The 14215-nt window shown below is 44.2% G+C and overlaps 4 protein-coding genes across 5 annotated transcripts; 3 read left to right on the top strand and 1 right to left on the bottom strand.

The window, feature by feature from the left end:
- Positions 1-541: 541 nt before the first annotated feature.
- LOC103651806 (ubiquitin recognition factor in ER-associated degradation protein 1) lies at positions 542-1653 on the bottom strand. The gene is made up of 2 exons (XM_020550670.2): positions 1291-1653; positions 542-1191 (listed from the first exon to the last, which is right to left on the bottom strand). The coding sequence occupies exons 1-2, from the start codon at positions 1416-1418 to the stop codon at positions 741-743; spliced, it is 579 nt and encodes a 192-aa protein (XP_020406259.1). The 5' UTR covers positions 1419-1653; the 3' UTR covers positions 542-740.
- Positions 1654-2510: 857 nt separating this feature from the next.
- Positions 2511-5883, top strand: LOC100277744 (uncharacterized). Its single transcript, NM_001151236.2, has 5 exons — positions 2511-2713; positions 2814-2938; positions 3284-3365; positions 3463-3548; positions 5389-5883. The coding sequence occupies exons 1-5, from the start codon at positions 2669-2671 to the stop codon at positions 5624-5626; spliced, it is 576 nt and encodes a 191-aa protein (NP_001144708.2). The 5' UTR covers positions 2511-2668; the 3' UTR covers positions 5627-5883.
- A 608-nt stretch (positions 5884-6491) lies between these two features.
- LOC114680592 (uncharacterized) lies at positions 6492-13322 on the top strand. 2 transcript variants are annotated; one of them, NM_001369832.1, is made up of 5 exons: positions 6492-6559; positions 6639-6899; positions 8040-8211; positions 8329-8779; positions 10535-13322. In NM_001369832.1, the coding sequence occupies exon 5, from the start codon at positions 10785-10787 to the stop codon at positions 12756-12758; it is 1974 nt and encodes a 657-aa protein (NP_001356761.1). In that variant the 5' UTR covers positions 6492-6559; positions 6639-6899; positions 8040-8211; positions 8329-8779; positions 10535-10784; the 3' UTR covers positions 12759-13322. The 2 variants fall into 2 exon arrangements, with proteins under 2 accessions (NP_001356761.1, NP_001356762.1); NM_001369833.1 differs by lacking the exons at positions 6492-6559; positions 6639-6899; positions 8040-8211; positions 8329-8779 and having other exon boundaries at positions 10691-13125.
- LOC100533140 (Pentatricopeptide repeat-containing protein chloroplastic) lies at positions 6605-8626 on the top strand. The gene is made up of 2 exons (NM_001204322.2): positions 6605-6899; positions 8329-8626. The coding sequence occupies exons 1-2, from the start codon at positions 6763-6765 to the stop codon at positions 8468-8470; spliced, it is 279 nt and encodes a 92-aa protein (NP_001191251.1). The 5' UTR covers positions 6605-6762; the 3' UTR covers positions 8471-8626.
- Positions 13323-14215: the final 893 nt, after the last annotated feature.

Here is a 14215-nt window from a genome sequence, read left to right as displayed (position 1 = left end):
TTCATATAAGGTTTGATGGGCTGGAACAATTCTTAGTAAAATCCGGCATAAACGAACATGCCCTAAGCGGTCTTGAATCCCCCCACAACAATAACGATTCTTAGGCTGGTGCCACGTGCACTATCCCCTCTTGTCCCCGTCATGTCAACTCTTTTGTCCCTGCTACTTCAGTGCATAGCAAACTATAGCCTCAGACCACAACGATATCAGTTTTTCTACTTCATAATTAATTAAGCTCGAGGTGCACTGTACTGCGGGAAAACCCAACCCTAATCAGGGTTTTAAGTATATTAAATAGATTAAGTAGTTGGGCTAGTTGGACCAAACCCATTACACAGGAGTAGTTAAGGTAAATACAAGAGGACTCAAGCCAAACCCCGCATTTTCAATTCTATCATATACATATATTAAGACTAGATCAAAACTCACTGAATATACTCAACGACAAATACATACATATAAAAAAAGTAAAAATAAAATTTCTCTAATATTGGTATTTACGAACGAGATATAAAAGACGTTGTTGGAGAGGAAGAAAATATATAAAAGATTATATTTTGAATAATACTATAAATGACCTATATAAAGGATAGATTTAAAAGATGTTGTTGGAGATAGTCTTAACGTTAAAACGTTAAAATTCAGAGTTAGTGTCGGTTGTTTTAAATAAGGAAATTCTCTCCCCAAATACGAGAAATTTGCAGTAAAAAACCACAAAGCACAAAACTTTTTTTTTTCGCTCAGTCCTTCAAAGAATATCGAGTCCCCGTAAACCGCTTCTCCTGTTCCTTGCCGCCGCCCTCCTTCGCCTTGCTTACGCCACTGGCTGCCGCCGAGGCCGAGGGGGCGCCAAATCGAACCATTCTCTTGGGTACACCCGGAGCCACGACACTCTCTGCCGCCGGAGACGGCGTGGGCATCTCCACTGGCTTGCCATCCATCCGCCTCCCAGTGCCGGAGAACCGGGCCGGCTGCGGCGGTTCGTCGCTGCCTTGGCTGGCAACGAAGGGCGGGGCCTCCACGTAGTCGAGCGGCGGCGCGAAGTCCACCGCGCAGTCCGTGTCGATGGAGCAGACCGCGCCGGCCGGACACGCCTCCAGCACGTCCAGGTAGTACCGTCGCTCGCCCTCCGTCACCGCGATCGTCTCGCCGGCGGTCACGCACGGGAACTTGCCGAAGTTGTGCTCCAGCCTGCACGGTGAATCCAGAGGACGGACGGTTAGCTGGATGCTTGCTTTCAGCCGCAAAGCCTGGAAAAGAAGGGGGGTAAATTGAAACAAAACTACTCACAGTTCCTTCGGGTTGGGGACATGGAGGAAGTCCTTGGTGTGTGGCTGCAGCTTCATGAAGGTGGCCTTGGGCAGCGACGTGCTCCGCACCAGCACGATCTCGTTCTCCGGAACACCCAGGTGCGCCATCAACTGAAAACAAAATAGAACCCAGAAGCGTCAGGTTCTTTCTTCTTCGTTCATGGCGACTGAATTAGCAATCACACGAGCCATGGACTGTGTTCGAAGGACGATTGGTAGTTACCCAGCTCGGCATGTGGATGAACCCTTCGTCGGCAACGAACTCGAGCACGCCGCAATGCGTGGCCCGCTCCGTGCTGGGGTGCTTGATCTGGAAGAGCATCGGGTACTCGATGTTGAGACCACCAAGCCGATCGAGCGCAGACAGCGGCATGATAACTGCAAAATTAAGATGCAGCAGCAGAAGATTAGAACATTGCATCCTCCAGAAAAAGAAAAAGAAAAAGAAAAAGAAATTGGAAGTAAAAAAGAAAGAAAACAGAAGGCTAGCTTGCCCCTATTTCCGTCCTCATCTGCGTTCTCCTTGTGCAGAAGAGACAATGGCAGGCAGCGGTAATACTGCACGAACGTTTGCGACTGCAAGCTGAGATACTCCTCGAAATCCTGCACGTGAAGATCAAGCGAGATCAGTTGATCCATCCTTCCATCTGTCTAATTCTGTGTTGGCGCAGGCGCAGAATCAAGTTCTGTTTTTTTTTGGAAAGCAGAATCATGCAAGAGGAGATAATGATCCGTTGAGTCTCGCCTAGAATTACGCAATCAGCGAGTTATTTCTGCAGTCTGGGCAAATTCGTGCGTGTCTTTCTTTCTTTTTTTGTTCAATATCAGATTATCATGTTTTCGGAATCGGCAAACAAACGAAATTTTGGAGGAAAGTAGAGAGATGAACGTTGAAAAGAATTCAAGAAGCAAATCGTAGTACCATTATGAACTCGGCGATGGGTCGAACCCGAGCCCTTTGCACCCGTCAAATCCAACCATGGGGTCAAATTTATAGGATGCAGGGAGGGCCGGAGGGGCAGATCAGATCAGATCAGTCATCAGTATCGACGGCGGATTCCGCATCCACGTCCGCGGCTCCAGCCCAGGTCACCAGACCGGGCCCACGTGCCGGTCAAATCGGCACGAAAGGAAACGGGAGAAGCACGCGCGAGCCTCGTGCAACTGGCCTCTTGGTCCCACGCGTCAGGGTCTGCCGACGAAATTACGTATTTGGCCCCGCGCCGCACGCCCTCTTCTCGTGCTCCAGCGGATTCGCTAGGCCGCGAGCCTCCAAAACCCTAACCCTAAATTTGGGGGCGCTTGGGTCAAAGAGACGGGGGGAGGAATCGAGCCGGCGGCTTGCGGCGGCATCAGCGATGGCGGCGAAGCGGGAGATCTCGAGCACCCTCAGGAACCTCAAGGTGAGGAGCCCCTGTCCGTTGCTCCCTCGGGTTCTTCTTGTCGCCGTGGATTGGCTGGCATCTCACGACGTTTCTGTGTTTACGTGGCGCCGCGGCGCAGTTTATGCAGCGCGGCGCGGCTGCGCAGAAGGCCGAGGAGAAGGCCGAGGTGGAGGTACAGGAGGAGGAGGTGGTGATGGCGCCGAGTGGAGGCTTCGCCTCGTCCGCGCAGGTCGTTAGGAAGTGGTATGGAGATTAAAAGGCTTTCTTTTCTTTTCATTCTTTCCTGCTGTTATGGTCTTCTTCTTGACCAACCTTGTTTGGGATTCTGAAAAAAATTGTACGGAGAGTTCACTTCAAGCTAGCATGAAAACTTTGTACAATGAGCGTGCGCATTTTAGTTTTGGTTCATCATTTCTGTTCTTTCCTGTTATGGTCTTCTACTTAACTAACATCTTTATCCCCGTACATTGAAATTTGAAAAAGCCAAATGTGCGTTTTCGTTATTATAGCTACTTATGTTGTGTTATTCTTGACAAAACTAGCTTTCATGTGGAGTACTGATTAAACCAGTACTGTTTCTCTGTGCAGCATAGTTATCATGGAGGGTAATCCTCATCCAGGAGCTATAAAGGGTCGGATGTCTTTCCAAAATTTCAATCCATCTATCGATGTGAGTTTGGAAGGTTGTTTTTGTTGCATGTGTCATTCTGGCAACTATGTACTTGTAGGTAGATTTAGTGTTCCCTTACACAATCCTAGATGTGTAGAAACTAAATGAAGAGGCAAGAGGTGACCAGCAAACAGAATCAGCTTCCCCCAGTAACTGTGACCAAGACAATGCAAACTCCAGCAGGTTAGCTATTTCTCCGTTACATTACTTTAGTACATTTAATGTATCACAAAATATGTTTCTTGGCGATTATTAAATGATAAGAACACCTAATAAGAAAGAGACGAAATTCTTATAAAATAGTCACTAATAACTGTCAGGGTTGTGGTATGTGACAAGTTTATATCAACATTTTAGATGTTATAACACTTGGTTTGCTGGATACTCATAATTGACACCATTGTCAGGATGAAAATTTATAAAATCATATGAAATCCATTTGTTGAGATACACATGTTATTTGGATTTTGGACTTCCCAGATGCGATTTTTGTATCTGTTAAGTAAATATATAGTAACAGTCTTCTGGTTGTATTGTTTTTACTGATTGAGCATTATGGAAATTGCAAAGGTTATTTAACTTTGGAAAGTTTTGTGTATATGCTATGAAAGCTTTAGGATCTGCATAAATGCTTACAAAAGCTCATTCTCACTGAATAGTAGGCTGTAGGTAGAGATGGCAACGGGGATGTCCCTGGCAGGGAGTGGTACCCCGTCCCCGGTGTGCCCTTTATTTCCCCCATTCCCCACCCCCGATACCCGGCTTGGGGCTGGCTTTTTCCTATCCCCAATAGCAGTCACGCGTCCCCGGCGGTTAGCGCACCCTGATTGCATTGAGAAAATTTAGAAGCTTGCAGCTACAGCAGCCAGCAGAATCATGTTCAGATTAGCAGAACTGAAGACAAAATCAAACACTAGATCCTTCAAAGGAAAAAAAAAGCTCAATAAACCAATTACATGTTTACATTCCACAAAAGCAAGATTTTCAAATACTAGATCCTGCCCTAGAGAGCTGAGAGCCTTAGAAGGTAGAGAGCAGTTTGGCCATGGTGCTTGATTAACGAGGTTCTTGCTTGAAGACAGTGGTCCGTGGGGCTAAGGGTCTGTTTGGTTGGGCTGTGGCTGTGAAAAAAGTTGCTGTGGACTGTGAGCTGTGGAAAAAGCTGCTGTAGGTTGTAAACTGTTAAAAAGCTAAAAACCGTTTGGTGGAAACCACTAAAAGTCGTTAAAAATTCTTCGATATATGTTTTCACAGTTCCATCCGAAAAGCCACTAAAAGCAGGTCTAGGGGTGCTTTCAGATTTGCACTACAAGAAAGTCAGCTTTTAGAAAAAGCTGCTTCCTGGATCCAGCCCTTTGGTTGGCTTTTGGCTTTTAGAGGGGCAAAAGCCAAAGCCAAAAGTCAAACCAAACACACCCTAAGTTCTAGCAAGTAGCAACCAGGATGTGCATGGCTGTATGGACACAGAAGCTCTTCATGGTTGAACTGGATCCCACGTGCACTTCTTCCGGCGATGTCTGTTAGGAACCATGAAATGAGTGGAGTATAGGGTTAGAGGGCTGTTTATCTTATATTGACTGTTGTGGGCTTGGGCTGATAAGCAGATGACCTTTTGGCATATGCAGCTAAGCACTGTTGGGGCCCCATCAGGGAACAGGGATGGGAAGGGACAGTTCCCAGACCCGCTCTCTACCCAATGGGGGACGTGGCAGTCGGGACGTGGCAGTCTTTCTGCTGGTGAAGCCCCCGATTAGGGAGCAAAATCATCCCATCTTCATCCCCTAATAGATGAAATCCCCATCGGCAGGGATTGGGACCCGTTGCCATCCCTAGCTGTAGGCCATACAAAAGGTTGTGAATGTAGTATAGCATCTACATTTCTGTACGTCAATATCAGATTACTTCTGTAGGTTGTCTGTATTTCTGTATCTATGAAATGTTACATATTGATGGATGCTTCATCCTTGCTTGATATATGGTTGATATGGATTTGCATGTGATACATTTTTGCAATGAAATGCAGAGGGAATGAAGTTCCAGCATCAAGATGTAGAGATTTTGGCATTCCCAGTTCAGAAAGCATATCTCTAAATGAACTGAAGAGGAAGGAGCCCGACCTTGATATGGAAACACCGGCATCTTACAAGGAACCAAAAACCAATGTTGGCGGTAGGTCATCTTCACAAAGCAATGGTCGCGGATCACACAAGTCCAACAAGCGTGAAAAGCTCGACTTCAATCATCTAAGACCGAAGAAATGAAAAATGGTGTTCGAGTTAGCTCTTGTACTCTGTTTGTAGCTGTACCCAATTGGCCATCTGCTGTGTTTTGTCGATTATATCTAGAGAGCTGGTAACCATGTCCATGTGACCATGTGGCATGCATTCTTAGTGAGATTATGTGGTGTTAATCATTTTTCTTTCTATTGATGTGTTCTACTCAACTACTCTGCTGTAAGATGTGAGGCTCTACTGTACAGCAGTGATGAATGCAGTTCTGCTTATGTTTTATGTCGCCTACTAAGCATGTGGTCAAAATTGAGCTACGGCATGATCGTTCATTTTGCACTACCTTGCCTCGTTTTTTCATGCTGCCACTCGTTACTCATGCTGTTCTCTAATGCATTAGGCCATCTCTAATCTAGCAGACCGTGTGCAAGCACTGTGGATTATATTGTTTAGTCTTTGTGCGCGTTTGGTTTGTCTTTTGTCTCTTAAAAGCCAATCCAAAGGGCTAAAATCTAGAAGCAGTTTTTTCTAAAAGCCGATGTAAAATTAAAAGCACATTTAGACTTACTTTTAGCGGTTTTTAGATGAAGGCACATTTAGTGGATTTTAGCGGTTTTCACCCTGTAGTTTTTAGCTTTTTACATCTCACATCCCACAACCGTTTTTTCACATCTAACAGTCTACAACAACTTTTTTAGAGCCACATCCAACCAAACAAAACCTTAGATTATTTTTAGTGGATTCTCTATCTTTATCTTTTATTTCAAACTACGCTTTTGAAGTCTAATCTACATTTTGCACGCTCATTTAGACAGTTTACTGGAGATGGCTTTACGGACGCCTGTTGAGGTGAAACCTTGTTTACATGTATATATTCCACTTCCACATGTGATTCGTCCATATAGAAATCTACGCTCGAAACTTTGGGTTTCTAAATTTTGGATCTACAAACACGATGGCCCAACTGTGCGACCCATGTTTCAAATTGCAATGTTTTCCCCAGAACTACTAGTATTTGATTTCTTTCCCCTGTTTCAAGTTGCAGCCTCGCCCCTCTCGCTCTCGCGGCTCTCGGCGGATCGGCGTTCAGTGAAAGCTAAAAGCCTAAAACCCTAGTTCGAACCTCTACTAGCCGGCGACAGCGGCGGTGGAGCGCGGGATACCCGGAGATGCCAGCGCCGTCTGCGGTTGCGTCGGCCGTAGAGAGGCTACAGGCAGCGGCGCAGGACGCCGCCAAGTCCTCGTCGCGCTCGGCCGGCGCCTTCTCCGAGCAGGCGCAGCAGGCCCTCGTGTCCAGGACCGCCGGGTAAGCCGTATCCGCTGACACCGACCTCCATCTTCTCTCGATTCGATGCATCCGCGGTCGCAGGCTTTATGCTTGCTCTGTTGTTTGCCCTGATTTGGTATGGCCACGCGGAATTTGCAGCGTGCTTCTTCCGATCCCCATTTATGATTTGAATTGTGCTTCGGATGATCTTATTACTGTACTTCATGGATTCAGCTCACTTCCAGCCAGTTTGCCCTTACGTTTACACGAGCAGTACCAGGTAGTATCGTGCGATATGAGTAATTCATGGTTTGGTAGGCAATGTACTCCATTTATAACATCCACAGATGAAAACCGTAACCGAAAATCCCGTAATCAGGGCCTCATAACCGTATCGTTTCTGTAAACACAATATCATTTCCGAAAATCACTATATTTAAAATTTAAATTTCAAATATCTGTCAACATTTATTGTAATCGACAATAAGTTGATTAATTATGAAACCGAGTAAATTTACGACCGACCGACAATCATTTTCGTATAAACGATATCGTTTCCGACTGTTTCAATCCCTATTAACTTCATGTTTATAGTCGCTTAAATTATATCAAGGGCATGTGGTCAATGGTTAAGATGTTTTCCCCAGAACCCTTATGTAACCAAATTCCCAAAAGAGAAGCATAAGAAATCCCTTTTCAGTGAACCCTTCAGTTGCTGTCAAGTTAAGCTCAAAGTGGTAGCTTGATGTATTGAATTTTATAGGTTTAAGAATTTCAAAGGACTATTTTGCCTGAATAAATCAATTCTTACACTTTTCTTAAGTCAAAAAATTTAAAGCTTGTCTGAATTTATAGAAAGGAGTGTCAAGATTTATGGCACTACATTAGCATTATTGGATTGGATGCACCATGAACTATATTTTCACTTTTTCAGAATATGCTCATTTGGTGTCACAAATATTTGTAGCTTTTTTTATAAACTCGGTCAAAAATGAAAAAGTTCGACTGGCAACTTTAGGTATTATTCATTTATCGAGGCAAGATTGGAAATGAAGGTAGTAGTTACTTGAGGTTAAACTTTTAAGTGGCAGCCAATCAGTAAAGCCGTTGTATCAAGGTTTTTATGAGTTCTAAATCCTGGAATATTTGACCAGTGTTCAACTTTGTCTCCGATTTCAGTTGAAGCAAACAGTGTTTATCCTTGAACTGCAAATGTGTAACAAAATATGGAGACCACGCCAATGTCGCTCTATGGCTATCAATGTTAGGAAACCTGAGCTCAGCGTCAGCTATACATTATTCATAATGTACATGGACTATGTGAGCAGAATCAGCCGCCTGCAAAAATGTGGTTAGCCTGAAGGAACCAGTAGTGCAGTGTTTTTTGTATTAACTGTTGCTGTACTTCAAACCTGTCATGAGAAGTGCTGCTATGTTTCTCCTGATGTTAATTTATTCTGCATTGCAGACGGGTTGTTTCTCTGTCAACATGTGCAAAGGTCAGTGCCATTAGCTTTGCGATTGGTGTTGTGGCAGGGTTCACACTCAAGAAAAGGCTGCGCAGATGGGCTGCTAGACTGCTGAAGAGAATTAAGGACGACGACTATTGACTAATGCGATCTTTTCCTCATTGTCTTTGGAGTTTGTTCAGAAATCAGAACTATGGCTACTACGTACCTCAGCATCTTGTGTAGCCAACTGTTTTTGTGCCTCCACATATTTGCTATGAATGCTGGTATATGATAATATGAACCATCAGAAGTTCATCACATTACAGCATCGTGAAATGTGCAAATGGTGATACAATGTCGCCAACGACAGTATGATCGTGCCATGCTCTCTGGTGTCCTTCGTCATCAAACTTTGTCGAGAGTATGATCTTTCCCAGTGTTGACATGCTTCTTGACTGAGTTTCACTGGTGAGCTGCTTTACTATTTACAGTACAATGTCCTTACCTTGCGACGTCACATGAAGCTGAACATGCGAGAGTCCAGTGGTATAATGGATCCTCCCCAGAAAAAACAAAATTAAAGTGGACCTCTAAAAAATAATTTAAAATTAAAGTGGACATATAGTCTATATTTTGTAGATACTGTGTTTTATCTATCTTAATCAAAAGGCCAAAAAATTATGAGTTTTGAAAAGAAGGTCTACTTTTTTTATAGCTAACTGTACATTTTATCTTATCCAAAAGATTAGGGTCAGAAGAAATGCTCATGTCTCGTTTGATTTTTTCAGCTCGGATGGGGCTTGTTTGATTTTTTCACGATCCAAGCTAACATCCTACCTTAGTCATTAACGAGTCAGCTCGTAAGCTAAACAAGTTACCATATTTTAGCAAAACGAAACTATATGCATATCATTTACGTAATAATTGATGAACATATTATTTATATGTGTGGCGTCTATGGGCTATGAGTTAAACTAATGATTGATCCATTATGTCTATGTGTTAAATTGGTCTATATAAATATAACTATAGGTTAAACCGATTAACATGTGTGTGAATTGTAAATTAATGAGTAATGAGTTGTGTTAATTTGGTGTTACGTTAATGTGGTCTATGAAACTATAATTATAATTATTATTTCTATTGTTAAATTAGTTTAAAATTAACTAGAAATTAATTATTATATATATTGTTTTTTCCTGCTCTGGCTCACGACCTAAACGAGCCAAGTTGAGCCGACTCTATGACTCGTTAACTTAACGAGCCAAGCCGAGCCAGCTCGAACTCGAAAGAGCCAATGTATCTCCATATCCAGCTCTATAAAAGACCAAGAAAAATATGCGTTGAAAAGAAAATCTACCTTTTTATATCTAACTTGGACGCTCGTCCTCCTTTATCTAGCAAAGTGTTGAACTTGTATGATTTTTCACGGCCCATCTAAGAGGAGGTAAGTCCATATCATTCGACGACGACGGTGGATCATAAATTAGATTAGAAAGAAGTATAAGAACTTTTTTAAAAAGGAGTGACGATGTTTATAGAGTAGAGTAGAGGAGATAAGATATGATAAAAGGAAAAATATTTATTTATCAATCATTACTAAACACGTGGAGACCTTTTCAGCATGCAAGAATAATGTGCAATATATAATTATTTTATTAAATACGTATGGAGATATTTTTATTTAAGGTATTTTTAATTATTAAATGTGATATAATACTATTGTAAATGATTTAATTTCAATTCAAGACAAACTATATAAGCATGCACTAACCACACTTAAATACTAAATTATATATATATATATATATATATATATATATATATATATATATAGGTATTATGTATATCTTCTCATTGATATCTTCATACATAGGTCTTCAACTAAAATATACTCTCTCCGATCCAAAATATAATTCGTTTCAAACTAAATCTACATTCACTAATCAATTTTTGAATGTGGTTTGTATATATATCTATATTCATTATCATTAATTTGAATGTGGATGAAAAAAAGACTTAAAAAGAACTATATTTTAGAATGGAGGAAGTATTTTTCACACTTATCTTGCTAGGAAAAAAGTAATGACTTTTCAGCTAACTTGTAGACAACATTTTTATGAGATAATTCTTAATGTTCACAACCAAACATGCTCGTGGAAAGCTGTTCTGTTGGTTGCTGCGTGTTCAACAAATCGTTACATTATTGCTTTACCTTTTCAGCCAGGATGATGAACCAGTGCAGGGCCTGAGAAGCCGGAAAGAAGCCCATCTATTATCTATAGGAGCCGAGCACCTGAAATATCTCCCTCTCCTCGCCGCCTGCTTTCTTCAGCTGCTGTCCGAGCTCGCCTGCTTTCTTTCAGCTGCTGTCCGAGCTCCGACCAAACCCAACCCAGCCCACCCGAAATATCTCCCTCTCCCGCGCCGCTTCACGGTGACGCCCCTCCTCGCCTTCCGCCGCCTCCGCCCCATGTCCACCTCTGCCTCCCCGCACACCTCCATCCTCCACCTCCCCCACCGCCCGTTCGTGTTCAGGCGACCGAGGCTGTCGCGCCTCAGGTGCTTCGCGTCGCTCGCGCCGGCGTCATCGGGCGCTTCGCCGGCGAACGACGACCACCTCATACAAATGCTCTGCGCCCACGGGCGCCTCGCCCAGGCCACGGCGCTCTTGCAGGGGCTTCCCGCGCCAACGCAGCGCACCTACGAGTCGCTCCTACTCGCAGCCGCGCGGGCGAGGGACACCGCGCTCGCCGCGGCCGTGCACCGCAGGCTCGAGGCGGACCCGGTGTTCCGCTCTGATCCCTTCCTGTCGACCCGCCTCATCGAAGCCTATGCTGCGCTCAGCGCGCTCCCCGCCGCGCGCCAGGTGTTCGACGAGGCGCCTGTGAAGAACATCTTCGTGTGGAACGCGATGCTCAAGGCGCTCGCGCTCGCCGACCATGGAGAGGAGGCTCTCACGTGCCTTGCTGACATGGGCCGGCTCGGTGTCCCCGTCGACAGCTACAGCTACGCGCACGGTCTTAAGGCCTGCATTGCAGCGTCAGCGTCGCACCTGCCGGCCTCTGCCCGTGTACGGGAGATGCATGCTCATGCCATCCGCCGCGGCTATGGATTACACACGCATGTTGCCACAACTCTTATTGACTGCTACGCGAAGCTTGGGATTGTCAGCTATGCTGAGCGTGTGTTCACTTCAATGCCTGATAGGAATCTTGTGTCATGGAGTGCTATGATTGGGTGCTATGCCAAGAACGAGCGTCCTGGTGATGCAATTCAGATCTTTCAGGAGATGATGGCCTCTGATGCAGACCTGGTACCAAACTCGATCACAATTGTCAGCGTCTTGCATGCCTGTGCTGGGGTAAATGCACTTGGTCAGGGCAAAGTACTGCATGCATATATCCTTCGGAGGGGTTTTGACTTACTTGTTTCAGTGCTGAATGCGTTGATGGCAATGTACATGAAATGTGGGTGCCTTGAGACCGGGCGCTACATCTTCAACTGGATAGGACGCAGAAGGAATGTCGTGTCGTGGAATTCACTTATATCTGGATATGGAATGCATGGCTTTGGTCGTGAGTCACTCCAGGTGTTTGAGGAGATGATTGAGGAAGGCATTTCACCAAATATCATCACATTTGTCAGCGTCCTTGGGGCTTGTAGTCATGTTGGACTTGTGGAGCAGGGAAAGAAGCTATTTGAATCAATGGTGGAGTACAATGTCACACCTCGTGCTGAGCACTATGCTTGCATGGTTGACCTTCTTGGTCGTGCTGGGCGCCTGGATGAAGCTGTGGAGCTGATACAGAGCATGCGTATTCAACCAAGCCCTCAAGTTTGGGGCTCGCTTCTTGGCGCTTGCAGAATTCATGGCCATGTTGAGTATGCTGAGATGGCATGCTCTCATCTCTTTGATCTTGAGCCCCGAAATGCTGGAAACTATGTCCTCTTGGCAGATATTTATGCCCGAGCTAAATTGCAGAACCAAGTTGATGTACTAAAGGAGTTACTTGAGGAGCATGCACTGGAGAAGGTGCCTGGCTGTAGCTGGATAGAGGTGAAGAAGAAGCTGTACTCATTTGTTTCAGTTGACAACAAGAACCCACAGGTGGAGGAGCTGCAAGCATTGATTGGTGAATTTGTGACACAGATGAAAAATGAGGGCTATGTTCCTGACACGAGATCAGTTCTGTATGATATTGAAGAAGAGGAGAAGGAGAGGATTTTGCTTGGCCACAGTGAGAAGTTGGCTGTTGCTTTCGGGCTTATCAAGACTGGCAGTGGAGAGGCTATCAGGATCACAAAGAATCTCAGGCTTTGTGAGGACTGTCATTCAGTCACCAAGTTCATCTCCAAATTCACAGATCGGGAGATTGTTGTGAGGGACGTGAACAGATTTCACCACTTCAGGAATGGAGTTTGCTCGTGCAGGGATTATTGGTGATGATGATGCAAACTCCTTGTTTTAGTTACCTTCACTGATTATACTGGATGATAACTGAAAGTAGGAGCTGTTGTTTCTTCAAACCATTGTGTACAGCCTAACATATTTCATTAGCCTAGGCATGGTGATAGCTTTTCAGGAGGGGCATCAGATTGATCAACTAGTCTGGAGAAAAGTGGAACTCATACCTGACAAACAGTTTTGACACGCTTGTGAGGATGCCTCTTGTTTACATGTAAAGAGATCGAACTCAAGACTGATAGGATGATTATGATGCTTAGGGTCTATGCCTCGTTTGTATGACTGTGACTCGGGGCACAACTATGGAGAGGGTTTACGCCTAGGGTGCGTTGATCTTGACTCGATCACTTGGTTGGGTCTGAGGACACATCTAACATTTTTCCCTTTATTCTTGTCTTTCTTCTTAATCCTCCATACTTCACTCTTTGATGAATTAACACATCAAGTCCAACGCATTACGAAGACAATAATACTTAATAACATATACTTGAAGTTGATGTAAATGTACTCCCGTCCACTGGAAGGAAGCAGCGCATATTTTTCTGGGCTGCTTGTGACTATAGCGATGGCACCTAGCTGCTGAGGAATCCTAAGATTGATTGGACTTCGATGGATGTTTTGCTCTTTTTGGTTGTTCCTTCGCTGCCCCTGAAATCCAAACATTCCTTCCTGGGATTAGTGCTCCGATTTGTCTAGTTTGCCTTTTGAAAACCTACATCAACCTAGGAGGAACTAGTTTGCCTTATGGGGGAGTACTGATTTGAGTTTGTTTTCCCAAAACTGTCTTTGGTTCAGCTGAACCTGCTATCTGCGTGCCTGGCGTTTGAGACCCCTGCGGATGAAAGTTTATTGTTACAGTGAGTTTTCCTTTGCCCGGTGTCCGATCAGTATACCATCAAAATTTTGCAGAGCATTGATCAAGCATTCTGTACTAAGGAACTTTTTAGAATCGAACTACTATTCATCAATACATCCGCATCTGTGTTGATTTATACACTGTTCATATTTGTAGGGGTTGTTTGTTGTCATGGATCTTTTTCTGTTCCTTTGTTTTCAGCCTCCATGAGGGCCTTGTATCAGTTGTATTGGTCCACTAGCTGAGTGCCCGTGCGTTGCAACGGAAATATATAATACCAGTATACTACGATAACTTATATACAAAATGTGTGTTATATTGTTATAAGAAAATATTTCATAATCAATTTATGATCCTAGCCATACATAAATTTTGTTATTTTAATCTAGTTGTTTCACCAATACATTTGTCGGGGACCATAATTAGGGGTACCCTCAAGGCTCTTGATTCTCAGCTGGTAACCCCATCAGCATAAAGCTGCAAAAGCCTGATGGGTGCGATTAAGTCAGGGATCGGTCCATTCGAGGGACTCGATCACGCCTCGCCCGAGCCTAGCCTCGGGCAAGGGCAGCCGACCCCG

The sequence above is a fragment of the Zea mays genome, chromosome 3 (assembly GCF_902167145.1).
Source record: "Zea mays cultivar B73 chromosome 3, Zm-B73-REFERENCE-NAM-5.0, whole genome shotgun sequence".
NCBI lineage: Eukaryota > Viridiplantae > Streptophyta > Magnoliopsida > Poales > Poaceae > Zea > Zea mays.
Note: the sequence above shows the minus strand (reverse complement) of the source record. Positions and strands in the feature narration are given on the sequence as shown.